The following is a 22,385-nucleotide window of genomic DNA, read 5'->3' on the forward strand; positions in this document are numbered from 1 at the left end:
ATAAATATTTAAGATTTCGAAAATTTATAGTTAAATTATTGAATGTTAAATAATAATTCAATAAATAAATATATGAATAAAACAATTTTAAAAGTCAATATTTTTTTCACCTTGAATAACATATCAGAATGAGTAGTATATAATAGCCGGAGCTGCGCCAGGATGCAGGATGTGGATGGTGCGGATTGTGATTGTCTGTCCGCCATCTTGGATTGTGACGTCACGGCGGCCATCTTGGACGAGCGTAACGTGACACTTTTTCGTGCGTGCAGCCGTCGTAACGGGACACAGCGTAACGGGACACAGCGTAACGGTACACAGCGTAATGGGACACAGCGTAACGGGACAAGTAGATCACGCCGGCCATCTTGGATCCTCCATTTTGGATGACGTCATTTTGTTTTCTAGAAAATTCCGACATTGTGTTGTCCGCCATTTTGAATTATGACGTCATCGTTGCAATTTTCGTTATGGTCGCCATCTTGAAATTTAGACGCCATCTTGAAAATCTGCAATTTTTATGTTAGAAAATCGTGAAAAATTTTAAAAATCATTAAAAAATTTAAATAATCGAATTAAATAAAAATCTTAAAAACCACTGTTGCAGTTATCGTTATGGTCGCCATCTTGGTTTATATAAATGTTGCATATTTCGTTACACCCGCCATCTTGGTTGAGTACTATACCATTCTTACACTTTACGTTACGACCACCATATTGGATCCTATTAATGTTGCAATTATCGTTATGGTCGCCATCTTGAAATTTAGTCACCATCTTGAAATTTAGACGCCATCTTGGAAATCCGTAATTTTTATGTTAGAAAATCGGGAAAAATTCCAAAATTCATCAAGAAATTAACTTAATAGAATTCCGATTGATTATATCGATTACCGTCCTCGGTTCGAACCCGGTGAGGGCAAAAAATAAAAAAATCAGATCCTTCCACCACAGAAGCCACCTACAGATTGACCTACCTCCACTTTTTTCAAAGCATATATAACATCATCTAGTATGACGTCATGTCCGCCATCTTGTCTTCGTCCGCTTGTACTAAAACTCTATCTTTGCTCAACAATGATAAGTTTACAAGCTAGCAGAATCTATTTATGTATTTTTTTGTAGATTTTTTTTTGTTTTAAATTTTTTATTAATTTATTTTTATTTTTAATTTTTTATTTTTATTTTATGATATCAAAGAAAATGTGTGGTGGTTTTCTCCGTGTGCGCCCGATAATTCTTGTCAATATTATGTCGGTTTTCTCCGTGTGCTCCTAATTATACTTGTCAATATTATGATGGTTTTTCTCCGTGTGCTCCTGATTATTCTTATCAAAATAATGATGGTTTTTCTCCGTGTGCTCCTGATTATTCTTATCAAAATAATGATGGTTTTTCTCCGTGTGCTCCCGATAATTCTTGTCAATATTATGATTGTTTTTCTCCGTGTGCTACCGATAATTATTGTCAATATTATGATGGTTTTTCTCCGTGTGCTCCTGATTATTCTTGTCAATATTATGAAGGTTTTTTCCGTGTGCTCCTGATTATTCTTGTCAATATTATGAAGGTTTTTTCCGTGTGCTTGCGATCATTCCTGTGGTTTCTCCAAGTGCTTATGGTTATTTCTGAGAAACCGATCTCTCCATGAAGGAGTTTTACTCTTAATGAGACATGTCATTTTATTCAAAGTTACATTTAATTAGTGATTTTCGGCTACTAAATCGTCACTTGCAATATTTTTTAATGAGTAGAAATAAAAAAAAAAATATTACTCAGTCTAGTAATATACCATGAGCCATCTGTGAAGCACTAACGTACAAGACGAATTTCCTTCTCCTTGGTGACTTCCGAAGCCGTGCTTCTTTTGCGGGCGTTAGTGAGCATCCTGCATCCTACATAAAAGAAATAAATTTTATTTATCTGTAAGCAACATGTGGCGATATCTGTTGTTGAAAAGCGGAACTACTTGCAACAAGTACCTTTGCATGAGATAAATTAACTCTCACCACTGAATGGTGCTATTTTAGTCAGTTAGAGACATGAAGTTTCGTAGCCATGGCCAATTAGTCAGGCAGTCTCGTAACCATGCGTTCTGTAAGCTTCATAGACCTATAGCCTCGAGATCACGTAACCTTGAGGATTTGCAATCGTATAGTCTCGTAGTCTCGTAGTCAAGATGCATTGGAGCCTCGTAGACTTGAAGCTACGTAAGCAAGTAGCCTTGTAATCTTATAACATAAAGCTGATGGTGCAGTTGGAGCAAAAGAGAAAATTCCGTCGAAGAAAGATACGGTAATTGGAGCCTTGTAGACGAGTAGCTTCGTAGTCAAGAACTCATGCAGACTTGAAGTCCTGTATCCTCGCAGTCACATAAACTTGTGTTCTAGAAGCTTCGTAGCTCTGTAGCCTTGCAGTCTCGTAAACTTTAAGATTCGTAGGCGTGTAGTCTCGTAACCTCATGGCTCGTAGTCGTGTAGTCATGATGTCTTGGGACCTCGTAGAATTGTAGCTACGTAAGCAAGTAGCCTTGTAATCTTATAACATAATGCTGATGGAGCAGTTGGAGCTTTAAACACTCGAAGGTAGTTGGTGGAGTCTTGTAGACTCGTAGAATTGAAGCTTTGTATCCAAGTTTTCTTGTAGCCATGTCGTCTTGCATTTATTTGGAGCCGAGTAGACTTGTATCCTTGTAGCTTCATAGTCATGTTTTTACGTAGCCACGCGGTATTTTAGCCATGCAGACTCGCCGCAGCCATGTATAAGTCATAACCATCTAGATCATTTTAGACTCGTAGCCTTGAGACCTCATAGTCTCTTAGACTCGTAGCATTCTAGCCAAATATCATTGGCGCTGATGAAACAAAAAGCTGTTGGAGCAATTGGAGCCTTTTGGAGCCTTCGATGTATGTAGCTGTATCAAAACAACATCACTGCAGATACTGTAGCAAGGTGTTTACCTTGATAAAGAATGCTGAACGGTATGAGAAGAATGATTGTGTTAAAAACCCACTACGTAAAATGTTAAGCTGTAATCGGTGTATCAGGTTGTTAACACGAATTGAGGGATTAAAAAGACATGGTAGAACACGTAAAGCCAAGCCTACTTACGTCATAGATCACATCGATGGATCCACTAGACTAAAGAATACAACAATAATTTTTCCTTGACCTGAGCGAGATGGTATTAGATCGATCGATCATGTTGAAGAACATAAATTGAATGATGCTGATGGCTTCGTGAAGACTGAAACTAATGGAAGTAACAACACCGTGAAAAGTGAGAATACAACCAAGCCGATATTCAGTAGATCCACAATACTTTGTAAAAATGATGGACTAATAAATTGTTTAACTTTCATGTGTGTACTATTGAAAAATAAATAAATTATTATATATTTTAAAGTATGTTTTATTTCTTGTATTCTGATTTCCAACTAAGCGTGTGTGTTTCCGCTACTGTATGTGTGATCATTCCGTTTCCTGTGTGTACTGCGTGTATACGTTTCGTTTCCTGTGTGTACTGTGTGTACGTTCCGTTTCCTGTGTGTAATGTGTGTATACGTTTCGTTTCCTGTGTGTACTGTGTGTACGTTCCGTTTCCTGTGTGTAATGTGTGTATACATTTCGTTTCCTGTGTGTACTGTGTGTACGTTCCGTTTCCTGTGTGTAATGTGTGTATACATTTCGTTTCCTGTGTGTACTGTGTGTACGTTTCGTTTCCTGTGTGTACTGTGTGTACGTTCCGTTTCCTGTGTGTACTGTGTGTACGTTCCGTTTCCTGTGTGTACTGTGTGTATACGTTTCGTTTCCTGTGTGTACGTTCCGTTTCCTGTGTGTACTGTGTGTACGTTCCGTTTCCTGTGTGTACTGTGTGTACGTTCCGTTTCCTGTGTGTACTGTGTGTACGTTCCGTTTCCTGTGTGTACTGTGTATACATTTCGTTTCCTGTGTGTACTGTGTGTACGTTCCGTTTCCTGTGTGTACTGTGTGTACGTTCCGTTTCCTGTGTGTAATGTGTGTATACGTTTCGTTTCCTGTGTGTACTGTGTGTACGTTTCGTTTCCTGTGTGTACTGTGTGTACGTTCCGTTTCCTGTGTGTAATGTGTGTATACGTTTCGTTTCCTATTGAATTTATGTAATAACATTTTTTTAAAAAGAACTTGTGGTGTTTTTATTTTCTTAAACCAACACTTTTTTAGTATTTTTTTTTAAATTAAAGATGTTTTGTATCGGTCAGGGATCGAACCAAGGACCTTAGTCGATCCAATCAATCATTATATGGATTACAAATTTATTTAATTAATTTTGGATTTTTTTCCCGCTTTTCTAGCTACATTATTACATGATTTCAAGATGGTGGTCGAATTTCAAGATGGCGGGGAGCACCTCCATAATAAATGATTACTGCACTGTAGCGGGTTAGAATAAAACTATCCAGATGGGAATGTCCTCTATAATACAAGTACACACACAAGATGGCGTACTCCGGCAGGTGGTGGCTCCTGGTATCATGTAATGAACATAAAATGTCGGATCCATGATGGCCGACAAGGACAAAGTCAAATTTCAGGGACAAAGTCAAATTTCAAGGTCAAGGTCAAATTTCAAGGTCAAGGTCAAATTTCAAGGTCAAGGTCAAAGGTCAAGGTCAAGGTCAAAGGTCAAGGTCAAAGTTCAAGGTCAAGGTCAAAGTTTAATGTTAATATACAAGGTTAAAGGTATGGAGAACAGAACAATATATTAACATGATGTCAGCACACTCTAGCAGACGAAAACAAGATGGTGGACTCCAGCGGACGAAGACAAGATGGCGGACATGACGTCATACCAGCTGATGGTAAATACCTTGTTATTGGTGGAGGTAGGTCAATCTGTAGGTGGCTTCTGTGGTGGAAGGATCTGATTTTTTTATTTTTTGCCCTCACCGGGTTCGAACCGAGGACGGTAATCGATATAATCAATCGGAATTCTATTAAGTTAATTTCTTGATGAATTTTGGAATTTTTCCCGATTTTCTAACATAAAAATTACGGATTTCCAAGATGGCGTCTAAATTTCAAGATGGTGACTAAATTTCAAGATGGCGACCATAACGATAATTGCAACATTAATAGGATCCAATATGGTGGTCGTAACGTAAAGTGTAAGAATGGTATAGTACTCAACCAAGATGGCGGGTGTAACGAAATATGCAACATTTATATAAACCAAGATGGCGACCATAACGATAACTGCAACAGTGGTTTTTAAGATTTTTATTTAATTCGATTATTTAAATTTTTTAATGATTTTTAAAATTTTTCACGATTTTCTAACATAAAAATTGCAGATTTTCAAGATGGCGTCTAAATTTCAAGATGGCGACCATAACGAAAATTGCAACGATGACGTCATAATTCAAAATGGCGGACAACACAATGTCGGAATTTTCTAGAAAACAAAATGACGTCATCCAAAATGGAGGATCCAAGATGGCCGGCGTGATCTACTTGTCCCGTTACGCTGTGTCCCATTACGCTGTGTACCGTTACGCTGTGTCCCGTTACGCTGTGTCCCGTTACGACGGCTGCACGCACGAAAAAGTGTCACGTTACGCTCGTCCAAGATGGCCGCCGTGACGTCACAATCCAAGATGGCGGACAGACAATCACAATCCGCACCATCCACATCCTGCATCCTGGCGCAGCTCCGGCTATTATATACTACTAGAATGGAAATTAAAAATTAAACGATTTCAATTACATCCAGGATAGACTTCAAGGTTCTCAACAGGCTTAAGCCACCAATATACTCAGCCCATTGGCTTCTGATTTGCGAGACGTCTCAGCTAAGTTGCCCGTGATTCGATATTTCTTTGTATGAGGTTCTCTCATTGCCACAGAGTCCTACAAATAAATTATTAGTAGAAGCAGGCATTTTTCGCGAAGAAAACTGAATGCCTACTAGACTGCAACAAGGTATACCCGTACCAGAGGTTTCTTCCTTGTGACTGGCGGCCGTCTGCGAGAGAAGTCGTTGTCTTGTTTGACCGAGCCACTCAGGACGCATTTGATTCCGCACTGACTTAATGTGATTGGTTTTGTAACAGTCGACATGTACCTGAAAGAAACTCACGCAACCACGGAACAGAGACAATGCTAAAGTGATTCAACTTTCAGCTCGTCTCGGAATCTTTTCGAGAAATATGCATACATCTGATCATTAGCCAATAGCACCAGCATCGGACTACCATTCTGTATAATTATTTAAAATATATTTTTTTTAAATCTTCAAGTAAAATTTTCTTTTTAATCCTAATTTGGCATTATATTTAAATAACTGAAATTATATTTTGCAATGCATAAATGACTATTTAAATTCATTAAAGAAAAGAATAATAAAATTAGGTTTAAGGGATGGTATGAATTAATTTGAAAAATATTATTGTCAGAAATATTTATTATTATTTTCAAAGAATAGTTTTTACAGTAAACCAAGTTGTTTTCTTATTCATCAAGTATTTATTTTATAAATGTAGTAAAATAAGAATAATTTTCATTTAATGTTTTACGTCATTAGTACGGGATAGCATAAATTAAAGCATTTATAAATTTGCTTGGCTTTTGGTTGTACCTGCGTCAAAGACGGTGATTTCACAGACGTTTCGGTCAACATTGCAGTCACCATCTTCAGGGTACTAGTTACCTACTGAGGTACTTACTTAGTAGGTAACTGCTACCCTGAAGATACAGAAGATATTAAAAATACTGAAGATACTGAGGTACCTGCTCAGAATGCGAAGATGGCGACTGTAAGGTCAACCGAAACGTCGGTGAAATCTTTGCCTTCGATCCGGCTACAACCCAGAAGCCAAGCAAATCCAGACAATGGCCGCAAAAGCCTAAGATCCTTATTTTTTAATTTATGTCTTCTAATTTTTTTTAACAAACCATGTTTTTGGAAGTTTGAAGAATTTGTAAACAAAAATTTAAAAAAAATATGTAATGGCTTAAGTTAATCGATATGATTTGTATAAAAAACAATTTTGGATAAAAATCAAAAGTTAAATAAAACTGATAAAGTCAGTCATATTAAATTTGGCAAAAATCATTTAAGCGAGGCAGAGTTAAAACAAAATACCACACACAGGAATACCAACTGCAAGGACATAAAATCCTGTTTACCCTTCAGGAAACGACCAAACATTGAGCTTATAGCCAGTAAACTCGAAGGGAATAATTAACTGAATGTTATTTGTATTAAAAATGTTTTACATATTTTGAGATCCATCAACTTTTTGAAAAATATTTTAGTTATAAAAACTGTATGAATATTGATAGCCAGAAGAAAAATTTTCATAAAATTGTTACTGTAGAAAGTTCCAGCATGATAAAAGTAAAATTCCCCTTGGTAAATTTTCGCTTCGTTATCAGCATAAACGTTATTTAAAGAAATAAGAAATATGCGTGACTAAACACCAAACTATAATAATAACCAAATTATAAGTTATAAAGTAAATATGGTGGTTTTAAAGAGGCTGGCTGAGATATTTTCATTTTTGTAACTAAGGGGAATGAGACGGTGGGTAAGACGTATTAAAGGAGGTTAAAATTATATTCGATCATTCAAACGTAACACAGTCTAGTTTTATTCTTATAAGAAGGACACGAACCGCTGGCAACGTTTTATTCTCAAACCAGCAATCAAAGGGGTTGTTTGGTGAGTTTAACTAAGAGGGCTTTAAGAAAAATCACTGTTATCTAAAAGTAGTATATACCTTGGTATGTCCAAGACCTGGGTCTGGGTCGTGTATGTGAAAGGGATCAATGAACGACCACCGTCTGATATCACAGCCGCCATCTTGTTTTTGTCTGCTGGAGGCCACCAAGCTTAATTAATGTCACAACCAATTTTTTTATATTCTGACGACATAGCCGATGGAGGTTGACATCTTGGATGAAGTCACAGCCACCATCTTGTTTTTTGTTATGCTGAATGTCGCAATTTTTGATGAGGTAATGTCCGCCAACTTTGTTTCTGTTGTTTATTCCTAGAGTGCACCAGCGTGGCTATGTCTCACGCACATAAGGTCGATGTTCCATTACCTACCAATTTTCTTATGACCCTTAGAGTCATATTAAATTTAACTTATACAAAAACTTTGGAAGCGAGGTGATTCAAACCATGATCGCTCGTAACTCTGGGTTGGAAAACATACGCCTTGGACCACACGGCCATTGAGACATTTATGAGATTGAGAATTTAAAAAGGCATATAATAATTGCACACATATTCAGACTTTCAATATTTTTTTATTTGAATGAATAATAGCAGCTCTTGCCAGAGGAGGTTGCTGCCATGTTTTTTTTACAGTACTAGCTACGACAAGATCTAGTGTCATGTAGTGCACACGTCGTCTGCTAGAGGGCGCTGCCACCATCTTGTTTTCAATAATCGATACTAGGAGCGCTAGTGTCATGTAGTACACACATTGGCTGCCAGAGTGTGCTGCCGCTTTATTGATTTAATTTTTACCCACTACAGTGCTTACTATGTAAATTCTAGAAGCACAGAAACATATAAATTACTAGCGTTTCTTGATTTCTACAGTCTTCTTAGAGTGCGAAGCTAGGCCTTTACATGCTTTGGAATGTGTTTTCAGGACAGCTTTACGAAGCAGTTGCTTACCATATACAGCACAAAGCTTAAGGTTCTCAGGTTCGTTAAAAGGACAGTAATATGTTTCATGATGCTTTGCACTGAAAATGCAAGCTAACATCTTGCTACAGAAGATATATTTCGGTCCCGATGAATGCGCAACCAGTCCGTCACAATTTCCTGATACGCCTTTTCCATTCTCCGTAGCGTGTAAACTGGATACAACACCTGTTGCACAGAAATTAATCACGTTTAGAGTTTTTATTACAATCGTGCATTACATACTTTCGAATTTACAATTGTTTTGATTTCACAGTAGGCACAGTTAGGTGATGTAACACCTCTAGATGCTTCTGATGACAGTGCAGACGGTAAAGTTTCCTGTAGTGCTGTCGGTGACAATGGTACAACTTAAATTGAGCTGTCTGGAGATATCAGCCTCGTTGCCATCGGGATTTGTGTCACCATCAGCGTTGCTGCAGTCGGCATGCCTTTCAACCAAGCAGTGTCCAATGTCAGGCGTATAGACCAAGTGTGTACGAACCACAAACCATCGTTGGCAATATCTGTTAGTAGTATGTAAATGTAAGTCTGAGCTCTAGCTTCTGGCTTAAGAGCCGAGGAGCCGACCACCATCTGGGATTGTAACGTCACGGCGGCCTTATTGAATGACCTCGACTTTGACCCTTGACCTTCAAAATTTCCCAAAAATTGATCAAATATTTAAGCAAAATTAGCCTAAAATGTTCAAAATTTCGGTTTTAGGAAGAAAAAAATGCATCCAAAATATCTCAAAAAATTGAAAAAAAATTAAATTTTCATATTTTTAGTGGAAAGTTCCCGTTTTGAAGAAACATTTCCAATTTCTTCCTGAAAAATTCCAACAGCTTGAAAATTCCTAAAATAGGTTTAATATTCCTAACCGCAAGCCTATGCCGCTGATATCAGGACCTTGACCTCGAGCATTATTGTTACACTTTTCGCTACGGCCGCCATCTTGAAATACTGTAACACGATGACGGAAAACCTTCAAATAGTCTTACGCCGCCTTACACAGTCAAAGTTGAGGCAAAGGCAAGTATGTTTCCATTTGATTTATCTGCAAAGTTTTTACATACCTGACATTGCAGGCGGCCCTAGTTCCCTACTCCAGAACTTTGCATTTCTTAAAGTTATACTTCTTTAGAAGCGTTGTCGGAAGTGAAAGTTTAGCTTTTGGCTGGTTGCGCGAACGGAAGTTATACTTATTTAGGGGCAGAAATCTTAGAAAATATGGCGGATCGGCGTGATTCATCCGCATATATTGCTTCCGTGAACATCACAGGACATACATAGCCTATAGGTTCTAAAATATAAAAATTTATGAACTAAAACTATCCTGTTATACTTTTTTGATATCATTTATTGGAACAACAATAAATAATGGCAATTAAAAACAAATTACGTTAGTATGCTGGCATTCAAATAGATATAATCCTGTTGTTAAGATCAAAAGCACGAGATAGCTTAAGAGTCATCATACTGTAGAGACTTAAGAAATGAATTGGTACATTTATTCGACGCTATGTTGAACGAAATAATTTCGTGATTATATTTTTGCTGTTAAATCATAAATGTTAAATCAGGTCAATACGAGTAAGGTTGATTGTTTACAGCCTGATTTATGTCGTTCAGGCAAAAGCAATTTACAAACACAGAGTAAAGTTTTTAAAATGTTTCAAGATTTATTTTAGCAATACTAATAAATTAAAACTTTTAACGCGTGCACTCAGATACATACGCCTTTTTTTTCTAATTCATGCCTCATCTTACCGGCTGTACTGAATTTGCACTTAAAAAAGTTAAATAACTATTATTCTTTAGTCTTCTTACGGCCAATATTTTCAAAGCATATAAAATAAACCTTATTTTCCCATCGGTTTTGCCAACAACAAATACGTCTTTAGTTAATTTTTTTTCACAGTTGGAGGCAGAGCGAAAAATAGTGCGATCTCAGCAGGACGCCGCAAAAGCTTTAATGAAGGAGCGTTCAAATGTGGAAGGTCAAGTAGAGACGCTGCAGTCTATAATTGTCAGTTTGGAGACCACTGTACAAGAGAAAGCCAGGCTCATTGAACAATTAGTAAGTATCCTAGTATAGGTGTCATACTAACCTAAAAAATACACAAGGGAATACATGAATTAAAAAGAATTGTTTGAGAAAGTTAAAATGTTATTATTATTTCGCAAATTTATTTTGTTTTTGAAAATATTTTAAATTGGTTTTTAACTCATCACATTAATTATGCTGAATGGATATTGCAGTTAGCACAGCCAAATTTGTGATTTAACTTATATATCTTAAATTAATTTAAGTAATGTGGAACTTATTAAATATATATTTGTGTGGGTGTGTTTCGTGTATTCTATGTATGTGCTAATTATTTGTAAGGGTTGTAAGTCTATATTTTAATTAAAATGGATTTTAGAAAGTACTGTTTTACGTGTCATTATTAGTGATTTTAGTAACCATCTACGCGAGAAAAATAATATTAGTAAAAGTGAAGAAATACTCAATATCATGCTTTAAAGCTGCAGGTTCATTTCGGTAAACTGATTCATTACTCTATATTGATCAAACATTTTGGTTAGTATTTGTGAAATTCTCCTTGGTCAAACATTGTTTCACAAGTATATGGTTTTTGTGGGCTATGTAAAAAACAACGTTAAATAGTAAATAAAAAATGTTTACACCTTCGTTTTTTATTAGTTTTGCTCTTAAACTCGTCTTGGCTCAACTAATGCAAATCATACCAATCGTTATATATTTACTAGCTTACCCGGCGAACTTCGTACCGCCTAACAGTCAATGAATGTCGTTTTAACTTTTAGCTAAACCTAATTAAGGATTTGATTAACATAATAAAATGAATACTCAAAATTCAATAAAAGTACAAAAATCAAGTATTTAAATGGCGTGTCAGCAAGACATTTGCTTTATTGGAGCTATGTATTTTGCTGCATTGGTTGCACTCGGGTTGATTCTCTTCAGTGAAGCACCTTGTGATATACGACATTTTTTCGTTTTGTTATCAGGCGCAAGAACAAATAAAGCGGATGGTTTGCCGACAGGTGAACATGCCACGTAAATTGATTATGAGAAAAACACGCATTTTCTAGATTCAGACCACAAACACTTAAGGATTGGCCTTGTGATTTGTTAATCGTCATGGCGAATGCAATACGAATCGGAAATTGAAATCGTTTAAACTCAAAAGGCATATCGGTTAGAATCATCGGAATCCTCGGAATGAGAACTTCCTCACCTTCGAATTTTCCTTGAGTATCGTCGCGTAAATCACATTGTTCATCAATTTACTTACCAGCAAACGCGTTCCGTTTCACAGTTTTGGTTGGTTTATGTTTCGAAGCATGATTACTAAGGATCCAACCTTTAGTCGTAAATTGTGCGGTGGTAAGCCAGGCACATGCAAGGAGTTTAAAAATTCAATTGGATAGTTGGTGGCTTCATCTTCATTTGTTACACAGTCAATAGATTTGAATGAATGCAGTGTACCAATGCTCTCATTCTGAATCATGTAGTTTAAGTCATCTACATCTTTATTCTTAGCCGCCAAAATTGGTCGCTCACTCATGTAATGATTTTTGGGAATACTTTGTTGATGAGTTCGTCTTTCGATGAGACAAGTTACAGAAATTCGGAGGAAATGAAATCAATCCGCTCGATTCATCGATAGGTACTCGACCATTACCGATAGTCAGCAATTGCTTAGAGAAATCTTCAGCAGATGTATCGTTCAGCAATGCAACTCTCATGTTTGTTGTCAGCTAAAGTTTCTTCACATAGCGCCATAGATTCGATGATTTGAGGCAAGCGTTTATTTCGTCGGCAGCAGTTGATCTTTGAATTACTGGCAGTGTTTGACGGAAATCGCCAGACAGTAAAATCATTGCGCCTCCAAAACATCTCGAGTCATTGCGCAGACCTTTCAATGTTTGGTTAAGTGCTTCCAATGCACGTTTATGCGCCATTGTGCATTCGTCCCAGGTGCTGTCAATCTGTTTTTTTTATTTGTTAGTGCTGTAGTGTTAATGCGATTGGGTGATTCATTTTAATTAATTTTAATGATAAAAGTAAACAATAAATCACAAAATGGGTAAAAACAGAGGTCCCAAACATGACGACGACAAAAGGTTTAGAGCTTTAGTTTTTCTTACTCTCTCTACTTTATTCGTTTGAATAGATTCGCGGCTATTGCTTGGCGGACATAGAGAAATAACACTCACAGTTTGTACGTCTGTAACTTTGTATGTCTATGGCCAACCTGCGTGACATGAGTTGTCAATAATTGCGGAATATGGTGACATTACAAACCTAATTTATTCAAAAATTATTATTATTTTCTGTGAATTTTATCAACATTTTAAAAGTTATTCTGCTATTTGGGGTGGAGACGAATCCAACAAATCAGATATCATTAAATTCGGTCCAGCCGTTCTTGAGTTATAAATGGTGTAACTAACCCGACTTTGTTTTATATATATATAGATTAAATTTGCAAAATAAGATTTTCGTCAATTTTTATAATTTCACAATTTTTAGTAGGCTTTGTTTATATCGCGCCAAAGACAAACTGAAAGAAAAGAGTTCGCACATTGTAAAGAAAACCATTTCGCTCATGTGCGAACTCTTTTCTTTCAGTTTGTCTTTGGCGCGATATAAACAAAGTCTACTAAATATTGTGACATTTAATTAAATGAAAGGTGACATTTAATTAAATGAAAATTGAGAGTGGGTTATGATTATTGTGAACAATATACTTTCTTGATTTTCAATTTTTTAGTTTGGTTTTCTATATAAAGCGTGTTTTATAATTTTAACTTTTATTATTTATTTTTCCCCCGGGAACCGGATAAAAAGTATCCTATGTCCGTCTCCTGGTTCTAAGCTACCTCCCTACCAATTTTCAGCCAAATCGGTTCAGCCGTTCTTGAGTTATAAATAGTGTAACTAACACGACTTTCTTTTATATATATAGATTATTAATTTTATTATTAATACTTACCATAATTTTTCATGTGTAAAGTAGAGCTTACGTGTTGTTATAACAGAAATAAAATCATTTCTTCAACTGAAACGTTAAATTTATACATTCCTACAAGTGCCACGGTCAAATTTGTGTGCAGAATGGTTACTCTTTTTAAACTCAAAAGCAAACAGCATGTAGTCAACCGCATGAATTTTGGCTATGATAACTGTAACACGTTCCCATAAGATTCCCTGTGCTCATGATGCGATGACTCACGCCAAACTACAGCTGATCTCACAAGTTAGGAGCGACTATTTGGCTTCCGTGTAAGTTTGAGTTCATTTATAGCGAGGAAAGCACGTTACTTGAAGTCATGATGTGCACCACAATGCAACTTGAATCCTACCTTTCACTAGTTTTTTTTTTCAAGGCTTTGCGTCTCGTCCACAGCGAGGTCGTTAGAAACGATAACGTACGACTGCAAAATCTACAGATGTTAGGGAAGAAACCAGTCATGGTCTACAGCAAGGAGTGATTACAGGAAAGCATAGGAACCAGATATCTGGAGGGCCGGTCCTCAGGATCGCGAGTGCAGTGCCTTACCACTGCGCAACCCAGTTCCAACTGAAATGCTACCTGAAGCCAGCTTAGCAACACCTCGTAGTGCCGCGACCGTCTCTGCTTGGCCGGTATTCCAAGATACAAAACTTAGGGTCTAGGCGTTGAATAAGCTACACTTTTAATCTAACCGTATTCCTAGTGCACGATAGGACACTATCAGTCCCTTATTTTCAGGGAACTGTTTTCGATGTCCTATCCATGACCTATCTGTCGCTCAAATCCCGCGCATGCGCAGAGCTCACTTTTTCGTTGATTTCGTCCAGATGGCGGACCCGCGTGTGGTGCCACTAACTCGTATATAATCAATTCGTTATAACTGGGGGACGCACCAAACGTGTAGGTGTGCCAAATGAAACTTTATGGTAGCGAAACTATCCTGGAATACATTTTGTACGCTTTAATGGTCATGACAAAAAATAATCACCTCTTCAAAAGTACTTGAGAAAACTAGAATAACATAACTGGCCACGGTTCTCATTTCGTGATTCCACAGCGAGCGAGTGTAGTCTCCACCTTGCACACTCGTTTACAACTGGCTTACTTTGCTAACGTAATAACACTATCAACCCCATATAAACATGGTTCAAGGGACACAACGAGCGACTCTCTTGGCTTACTCTCTTTCTCACTACACGCTCGACGAGTAAAAGGTTCCACATCGTCAGCGAGTCTTGTAAACACCAGGTGCTATTCTTACCATCTAACTGTACCCAAATACGATAAGCAAGTTTTCTCAACTTACTCGCTCAGCGTGTACCAAGTTGCAGAGCGAGTTGAATAAATCAGTTCTCAAGCGAGATGCCTTCGTACACTGCAGCACTCACTCTCCGATGACAGTACATTCCTTCCTCGTGGCCGCTGGTGCTAAGTCTGAACTCATTAATAGGTAGAGTCTCTGTTACCCTAATCTGCAGCTAAGTCCAACATCGGGCATCGTCATGGATTTCGACAGCATGGTGGCGCGTAGGATGACGGTGGTCAAGGCTACGGCGAGACGTTCTTCTGCGCTTCTGTTGCTCTCTGCTTCTCTGTGGGCTCACGGAGGTGTACATATACACAGCAGCTCGCGCCCAGAACGAACCAGAATGATCGCACACCGAGTAGAATTATCACTCCGCGTCCAGAGTTAGGTGGAGGGTCGCGAACAGTCTCACGACGGAACTCCTAGCTGATCACACGACCCGGTCATATGACTGGCGCAGAAGCTTTTCTTCTGGTAGCTAGGCAACTGGAAATGCTGCGATGTACTGCTGGTGGTAATCACTGTGGGGTTTAACATAACACAAAGTCAGGAAGTACAGAAGAGCGCTGCGGGCGGAAAAATTACACCAGAAACAAACGAAAACAAAAAAAAATCCTCTTAAAGACCATGACTTCACATTGAAATACTAGAAAAATACTTTAATATTTCCTAAAATTACCTGTATTGCCCAAGCATAAAACATTTGACATCAGCTTTACTGCAGCTGTATATATATTCATCTCTGTTGTCCATTATTGATGTTTTTCTATGACATCCAGTACAAATCAAAAGTAGCGTATGCCCATGAAATTGATTTCAATTCACAGTATGTATATTGAATCCGCTTTACGACTCGAATCACTGATTACACCCTAGAACCTTTAAAAATATATTTTGAAATTTGTTTTTCCTACGGCTTAACACCCACCCTAGCTTTAACCAATGACGACTGACCATTCAACTTCTCTAAGAACTTTGACCATAAAATGAAATTCGACTGCGGAAATTTCTCCTTAGACGTAAGGTTTTAACTAGATGTACATATACAATGTGATCTTAACACTATCAGCCTATTTGTCACGTAAATAAGCCTAACATATGTGGATGAGGTAAACCAAAAACGTGTTAAGCACAACTTAGACCAGAGAGAAACCAAAGCTTTATACAAAATAGAAGGGAAATAAAGAGAACCGTTTAATATACATTTGGTTAGAGCTCCTTATCTCTATTGACGTGAATATGCAACAATGCAATGCTTTCAGTAGATACTTTTGCTTCTTTAAGGAAACCAAATTAAAAGAAGAGCAGCAAATTGCCAAAAACGTGGCAAGCAAGGAAGGCACAGAAGAGAAGGAAAGGTCGTCAGTGCTGAAAGAAAAGTTACAGCAAAGCGAAAATAAGTTGAAAGATGCTCTGCAAAAAATGGAAAAGGTATTATTACCATACATATTAATTTATTGATATAGTCTACAATGTGAACTCGGGCTAGACCTTAATTTAGGAATCATATTCGCTCCACTTGTATATTCTCAAGTTGCCATTACAATTTTGTATTCACGTAACATTAAAATGATGTATACATATTTTTCTTAATCTAATAAAAACATGAATATTTGTAAAAATAATTTATTATTAAGTTTAATAATGAAATTTTTTTTTAGTTTCCAATGTGTTTGGCATGAGATTTATTTTCAATTTTTTGTTAAATATATTACTGTCCTGTGTTTACTATTTAATAAAATGTCTCAGTTATGATAGCAGTAACTTGTAGTGTAATATGCGTGAATCATGTTTCATTACTTGCTAATAATAATTTTGTTTGTTTATTTAGTTCGTATTGTATTTTGTAAGTTATCATGTTCTTGTATATTGACTTTTATTTAAGTTAGCTTAACTATGTATGCTTGTTTTTTAAAACTTTACATTTAGTTTAACAAAATGTATCTGGTAGACAAGGCGGCTCGCCTTAATTTCGCCACGTAAAATAAATCGATAAAATAACTAAATAAAGCTTCAGATATTTTTTGAAGAGTATCCGAAGTTATAATTTATTTTAATTTCATAACTAATTTTTTATCATTTGTTTATGTTGGGCATTGAAAATAATTAAATAATATTTTTAAATAAGCAGTAATTGCCGTATCATAAATATTTTTTGTTTAAATCTCTAAAAATATGATTCAATCAAGTTTCTATTCCCGCAATATTCTCATTGTCTGAAGAACTTCGTAAGATAGATTTTTTTAAATTCACTACCTGCAGACAATTCTGAACCTTACTGAAGTTAATTTAAATTCACTAATGAATTTAATAATCTTTGTGAGATTAAGAATTTGCATTACTTTACAGTTATAACTTAAAAAATTAATTGTAATTTTACCAACTTATTAAAAAAGACGGTTTTATTAAAAAACTAGCGATTGTATCATAAACTTCCATAGAATGACTTCACACCTAAAATAACTATGAGTTTTGATCTATATTATTTCTATAGTTGAATACTCTATATATATACCTGTCACAATAATTTTACATCAATTAAAGCTAACATTATTTACAATACTAGTTGAACTGAAAATTATTTAGTTTCTACAAGTTGCTATTAAATTGATTTCTTGGTTAATTATTGTAATATAATGATTACGAAAAAAAATAAAAGTCTTTATCGTCAAAATTATAAAAAAATTATTACATTAATCCCGTACAACAAAGTAAATACAAATGTGTTTTGTATTAGTGCTCTTTCGTTTAATACACGTTATATTAATTTCCATCTTTTTCTGGACCTAAATGTACTTATAAATATATATACTTAAATAAAACAGTATTTGTAGGTATTCTTTATGTAAGTACTTTTTATATTGTATAGGTTTAAAAGTTAATTAGCTAAATAATTTAAAATCTAAGAATATTTTCATATTGAATATTTTTTTTGTATCGATGAAAACAATTCTCTTATCGAGGAAATTTATTTTCTTACGTTAACATTCCACAAAAACTTGTAATAATTACAATTTATATTACATATTATTGGTTTACAAATATATTTTATTAGTAATGCAGAAAAGCCCAATCAAATAGATTTCCCAGTAGTTGATGATACATGCATATTTTAACATATTTTGGAACAATTAACATAACCTTTCATAGTCTACCAGAAAAATAGCGCTTAATAAGTTTTTTGTCTTTCGTCGGTTGATTGATTAAAGTATTAATATTTTATCAACCAACTTTAAATGCAAAGAAAACCATATTTCTAACTTAAATAATTCAATAAAAAATTATCTTTTCGGGCAATTGAGGCTTTCTAAGCAGTAATCTACCAATTAGATGGTCAGTGGTTTAGTCTTAGGCATGATGAACACAGATACAAGGTGTTAAGTCCAGGCGTAGGTAAATCGTAAATTAAAATAATTATGAAAGTAAGTAAAATTTAGTTGAACATAATAATGTAAAATGTTTTGTTTGAATAGTTTACATAAATGCACTTGAAGTAAAATTTATTGTGTTTATTAAGAGAAAACTAGTTTTTTAAAACAACCAAACAATTCTTGATTTTAAAAAGTATATAAATATTCTATCCGTTTTAGTTACATTATTTTGAATTATTGTTATCTATAAAGTTTTCTCATTTCGTTAATATACTATAAACCCACGTTAGGCATATTATGTGTTTGTGTTTTTAAATTTGTGGGTGTTACTTATTACGTAATTCATCTGGCAAAGTCAAATCGCTTAAGGATATTTTTATACGTGACTATCAACAGAACTTTACCAGTATAACGGAAAAAGAGTTTACAAAATATATGTGTATATATGCTCCAAAAATTGCTACACATATTCAAGAATTGAGAATGATACTGCATTTTGATGTACGTAATTTCTTTAAACGGGTTGTACATTAATCAATGCTGTGCCTGAATAAGTGAAAATTGTACAGTGATAAATAATCAAATAAGATTTTCCAGAATTGATATGTTCACAGTCATTCAATTGTACCTACACATAATACCTTTATTCCTGCGAATATGCCTACATAAACGTGTTCATCTGCACATGAGTACCAGCTTGGCAGGAGTTGTTCTTGAATGTGGTTCTTGAATGGTTGTGGCAGGCTGAGCAGCAATGCAAGACACACGAAGAAAAACTGTCGCAAATGGAGTCGGACTTCCAGAAAGAGAAACTGAAAATGGAAAAGCAGATAACTGCTTCCGAGAGCAGCTTAAAGGTAAAACCACTGTGAGTAGTTTTGTTTTGGGTGCGTAATGGAGCTTAGAAAGAAAATGAAAAACTAAAAACAAAATGTTAAAAGTCTGTAAAAAAATTTTTGCTTTGGGTAAAAATATTTTTCAAGTCAGGAAAAAAAAAACATTTTTTATACCTTTAAATTAATACAAAAACCAAATAAACGCTTGAAATATGCTTCAAACAACAAGAAGAGGAAAATAATTAGAATAGATTAATTTTTTTTGGGGGGGGGGGAAGGGGGGTGGGGTGAGTAAAAAATTGTTCTTTTTCCATGTTAAAGTTTATATTTTGTTTATTTGAAATTGTTAGTCCCGGGGATAAAATATATTTCCATAAATTAAATATTTATTCAACTTACATCAAGGTTTAAGTATATTTAGCTTGATACTTGTGTAGTAAATGAATACAATATAATTAAAACCATAAGGTTAATGTTCATATTTATAAACACTTAGTATATAAATAACTGTTTATTGTTTTGAATATATAAAAGTAAATACATAAATAAACATAATTATTCTTGTAGTTAGACACAATTTTAATATTTTTCGATGAAAAACAGTGTTTATAAATTAAATTATTAATAAATGATTTGATATTAACATTTAAAGGGATCCACATACTATCGTGACATGATACTGCCCCTAAGTATTCTAGTAAAATAAATTTGATACTGCAATCACATTTATGATGGTTGTAGAAATTTATTCACATAAACATAATCCAGATGCTGAGTCCTTTATTATTTACAATAAAAATGTTTTTCAGCCCCAAATTCAAGGACGTATACCAGCCTACTAAGAAAGCACTTTAGTCCAAAAGTCATATAGACTGTTTCAGCTTATTTTGTTGAGTTAAACCAACAGCCGAAGTTTGTGGGTCGAATTCAGACTCATTGTGTATATTTATTCCATGATTTATACAATTTTCAATTTTTTTTATTTGTTTAGCTTATGGCCAGTTGCACCACTAGAGTTCAAGTGTGATCTACCGTCAGAAACCGGTTCGATCGTGGTTCGACCACATATTTTGTTGCACCGATCTGTTTTCAAAGCTAAACGAAGATCATTGGGGACCTTTCGGTATGAACCGACACTCGGGACGGTTCATGGACGATGATCTCGGTTCGACACTGCGTGAGCAGAAAAGTCCGGAATTTGGACGGACATAACGCTGGTTCATTTAATCAGACATGAATACCAGAGCGTCTTTTTTTTTACAACTTTTGTTTCGTTTGATGCTTTAATATGGCTTTTAATTTTTTCGTAATTATATTCCATACGAAACAGAGGCTTTTTAGCAAAAAAAAAACCTATTAACATTTCTGATTGCTTTGATTCGTTTTAACTATTAAAAACCCGTATGTGTTGTCAGTCGTTACACTCTAAAAAAAATTTGCACTTTTACAAGGGAAATTCTTGGAAACCCTGTTGCCAAGGATATTTCTTGCAAAACTACAAGGCAGAGCCTTGCAAAATCGCACATGGTACAAAGCTCTGCCTTGTAGTTTTACAAGTAATATCCTTGGCAACAGGGTTTCCAAGAATGTTCTTTGTAAAATATACAAAAATTTATTTCAGTGTATTAAAGCACCTAACATCTCTTCGACACTGCTGCTTGGAAAAGCACGAACTTCAGTTCACGCGAGAGACTATGGTGTAACACCAGTTTCGGGCCGAGATGGCTGGATCGCCGATGGAAGAGGGAATGTGCGAGGGCGAGACAGCTGAAGGCGGCGGGGTTGCAGGCGGAGCGCAGGAAGCTGGAGGCGGCCAAGGCGCGCCACCTGAAGGAGGCGAAGGCCCGCGAGCAAGAGCTGGCAACACTGCGCGCCAAGCTGAGCTCCCTGGAGGGCAGCAGCGGCGCGACCAGCCAGCGGGTGGCCGAGGTCGAGGGCGAGTACCGCACCAAGGTCAACAGTGAGTGTGCTCTCGCCCTTCACACGTCACGTTCAACCATATCTAGAGACCTGAAAAATTCGCGGGTTCATTTCGTGTTATGCTAAAATTAAAATAATTATACCTTAGTGCTGCTCTTGCCATTGGTCCACTGTTAATCTGGAGGACTGAGGGCCAATTAGAGACCCTCACTCATTGAAGTATCGAATCACAGGCCACCCAGTCGAGACGACTCACAAGTCAGCAGCCAATGAACAGTTGGCATTTGCCCGAGTGTTAGAGGATATTGGAATATATCCTGGAGGTCATTGAACCCGCGAATTTTTCCGGTCTCTAACGATATCTCAATCGCGCGGTTAATTCTGACTATAGTAAATAACTCAGTCAAGAATGTAACCAGATCACTAAATATTTAAAATTATTCGAGAACTGATTTTTAAGTTGTGTAAGACGTTTAAGTTAAGTTTCCAGCGGTCATCTTTTATCCTGGATCAGGATCCGGAAACAAGTTTCTTCTTTATAGCCTTCTATGCCACCGATATCAAATAAATAGCATAACACAAGGCAAGTATTTTGGTTTAGAATGCTGGTGCAGGTGATATTGTCACGTACTGTTAACAACTGACGGTCGAAAACTTAACAATGAACAAGTTACCAAACATACCAGCGTGAAAATTCTCATCAGCGCCGTACTTGCTGTATCCTTCGCAAAATACACGTGAACTTAAAACTGCACGAATGAAATAAATACATGCATTATTAAATCCTTGAAACAAAGAAGGTTTTTATAAATTTTTATAAGCTCATAGAGATTTTTGTCTTAGGAATAATATTGTTACGACCTTAAAGTGGGGAGAACTAGGTTCATGAAGGATATTCCAATAAAGTTGTATTACATTTTATTTGTAACTAATATTTACATTACTAATAAATAATTGTACTTAAAAATGTCCAATCACCAACCACTGACAATTAAAAAGTTTATTCTCAATTCACTCAGTGTCTGTCAAGTTCCGCAGTTCGCTTTCCTCACTGGAGCTAGGCTCAAGAGTGGTTCGCACCTTACCACGCGCCTGTCCACGCACAGTCTTGCGCCACTCAGTCGCCGCACTCTCACGATCCAGTCGAACCCCGAGTCGCGCCACTCTCGGGGGGGGGGGGGGGGGGGTTGACTCTTACCCTCTTCGCAGATGACGCACTTCCCT

At 36.1% G+C, this 22,385-nt stretch overlaps 1 protein-coding gene across 1 annotated transcript in view; it reads left to right on the forward strand.

Annotated features, from left to right (window-relative positions):
* The window catches only part of LOC134528937 (trichohyalin), a 194,584-nt gene that overhangs the window by 113,197 nt on the left and 59,002 nt on the right, over nt 1-22,385 (forward strand). Inside the window, exons 21-24 of the mRNA XM_063362606.1 lie at nt 10,605-10,763; nt 16,319-16,465; nt 19,149-19,262; nt 21,030-21,201. Of these exons, the coding sequence (XP_063218676.1) occupies nt 10,605-10,763; nt 16,319-16,465; nt 19,149-19,262; nt 21,030-21,201 (592 nt within the window). The remainder of the gene's footprint in view (nt 1-10,604; nt 10,764-16,318; nt 16,466-19,148; nt 19,263-21,029; nt 21,202-22,385) is intronic.

The sequence above is a fragment of the Bacillus rossius genome, chromosome 2 (assembly GCF_032445375.1).
Source record: "Bacillus rossius redtenbacheri isolate Brsri chromosome 2, Brsri_v3, whole genome shotgun sequence".
NCBI classification, from domain to species: domain Eukaryota; kingdom Metazoa; phylum Arthropoda; class Insecta; order Phasmatodea; family Bacillidae; genus Bacillus; species Bacillus rossius.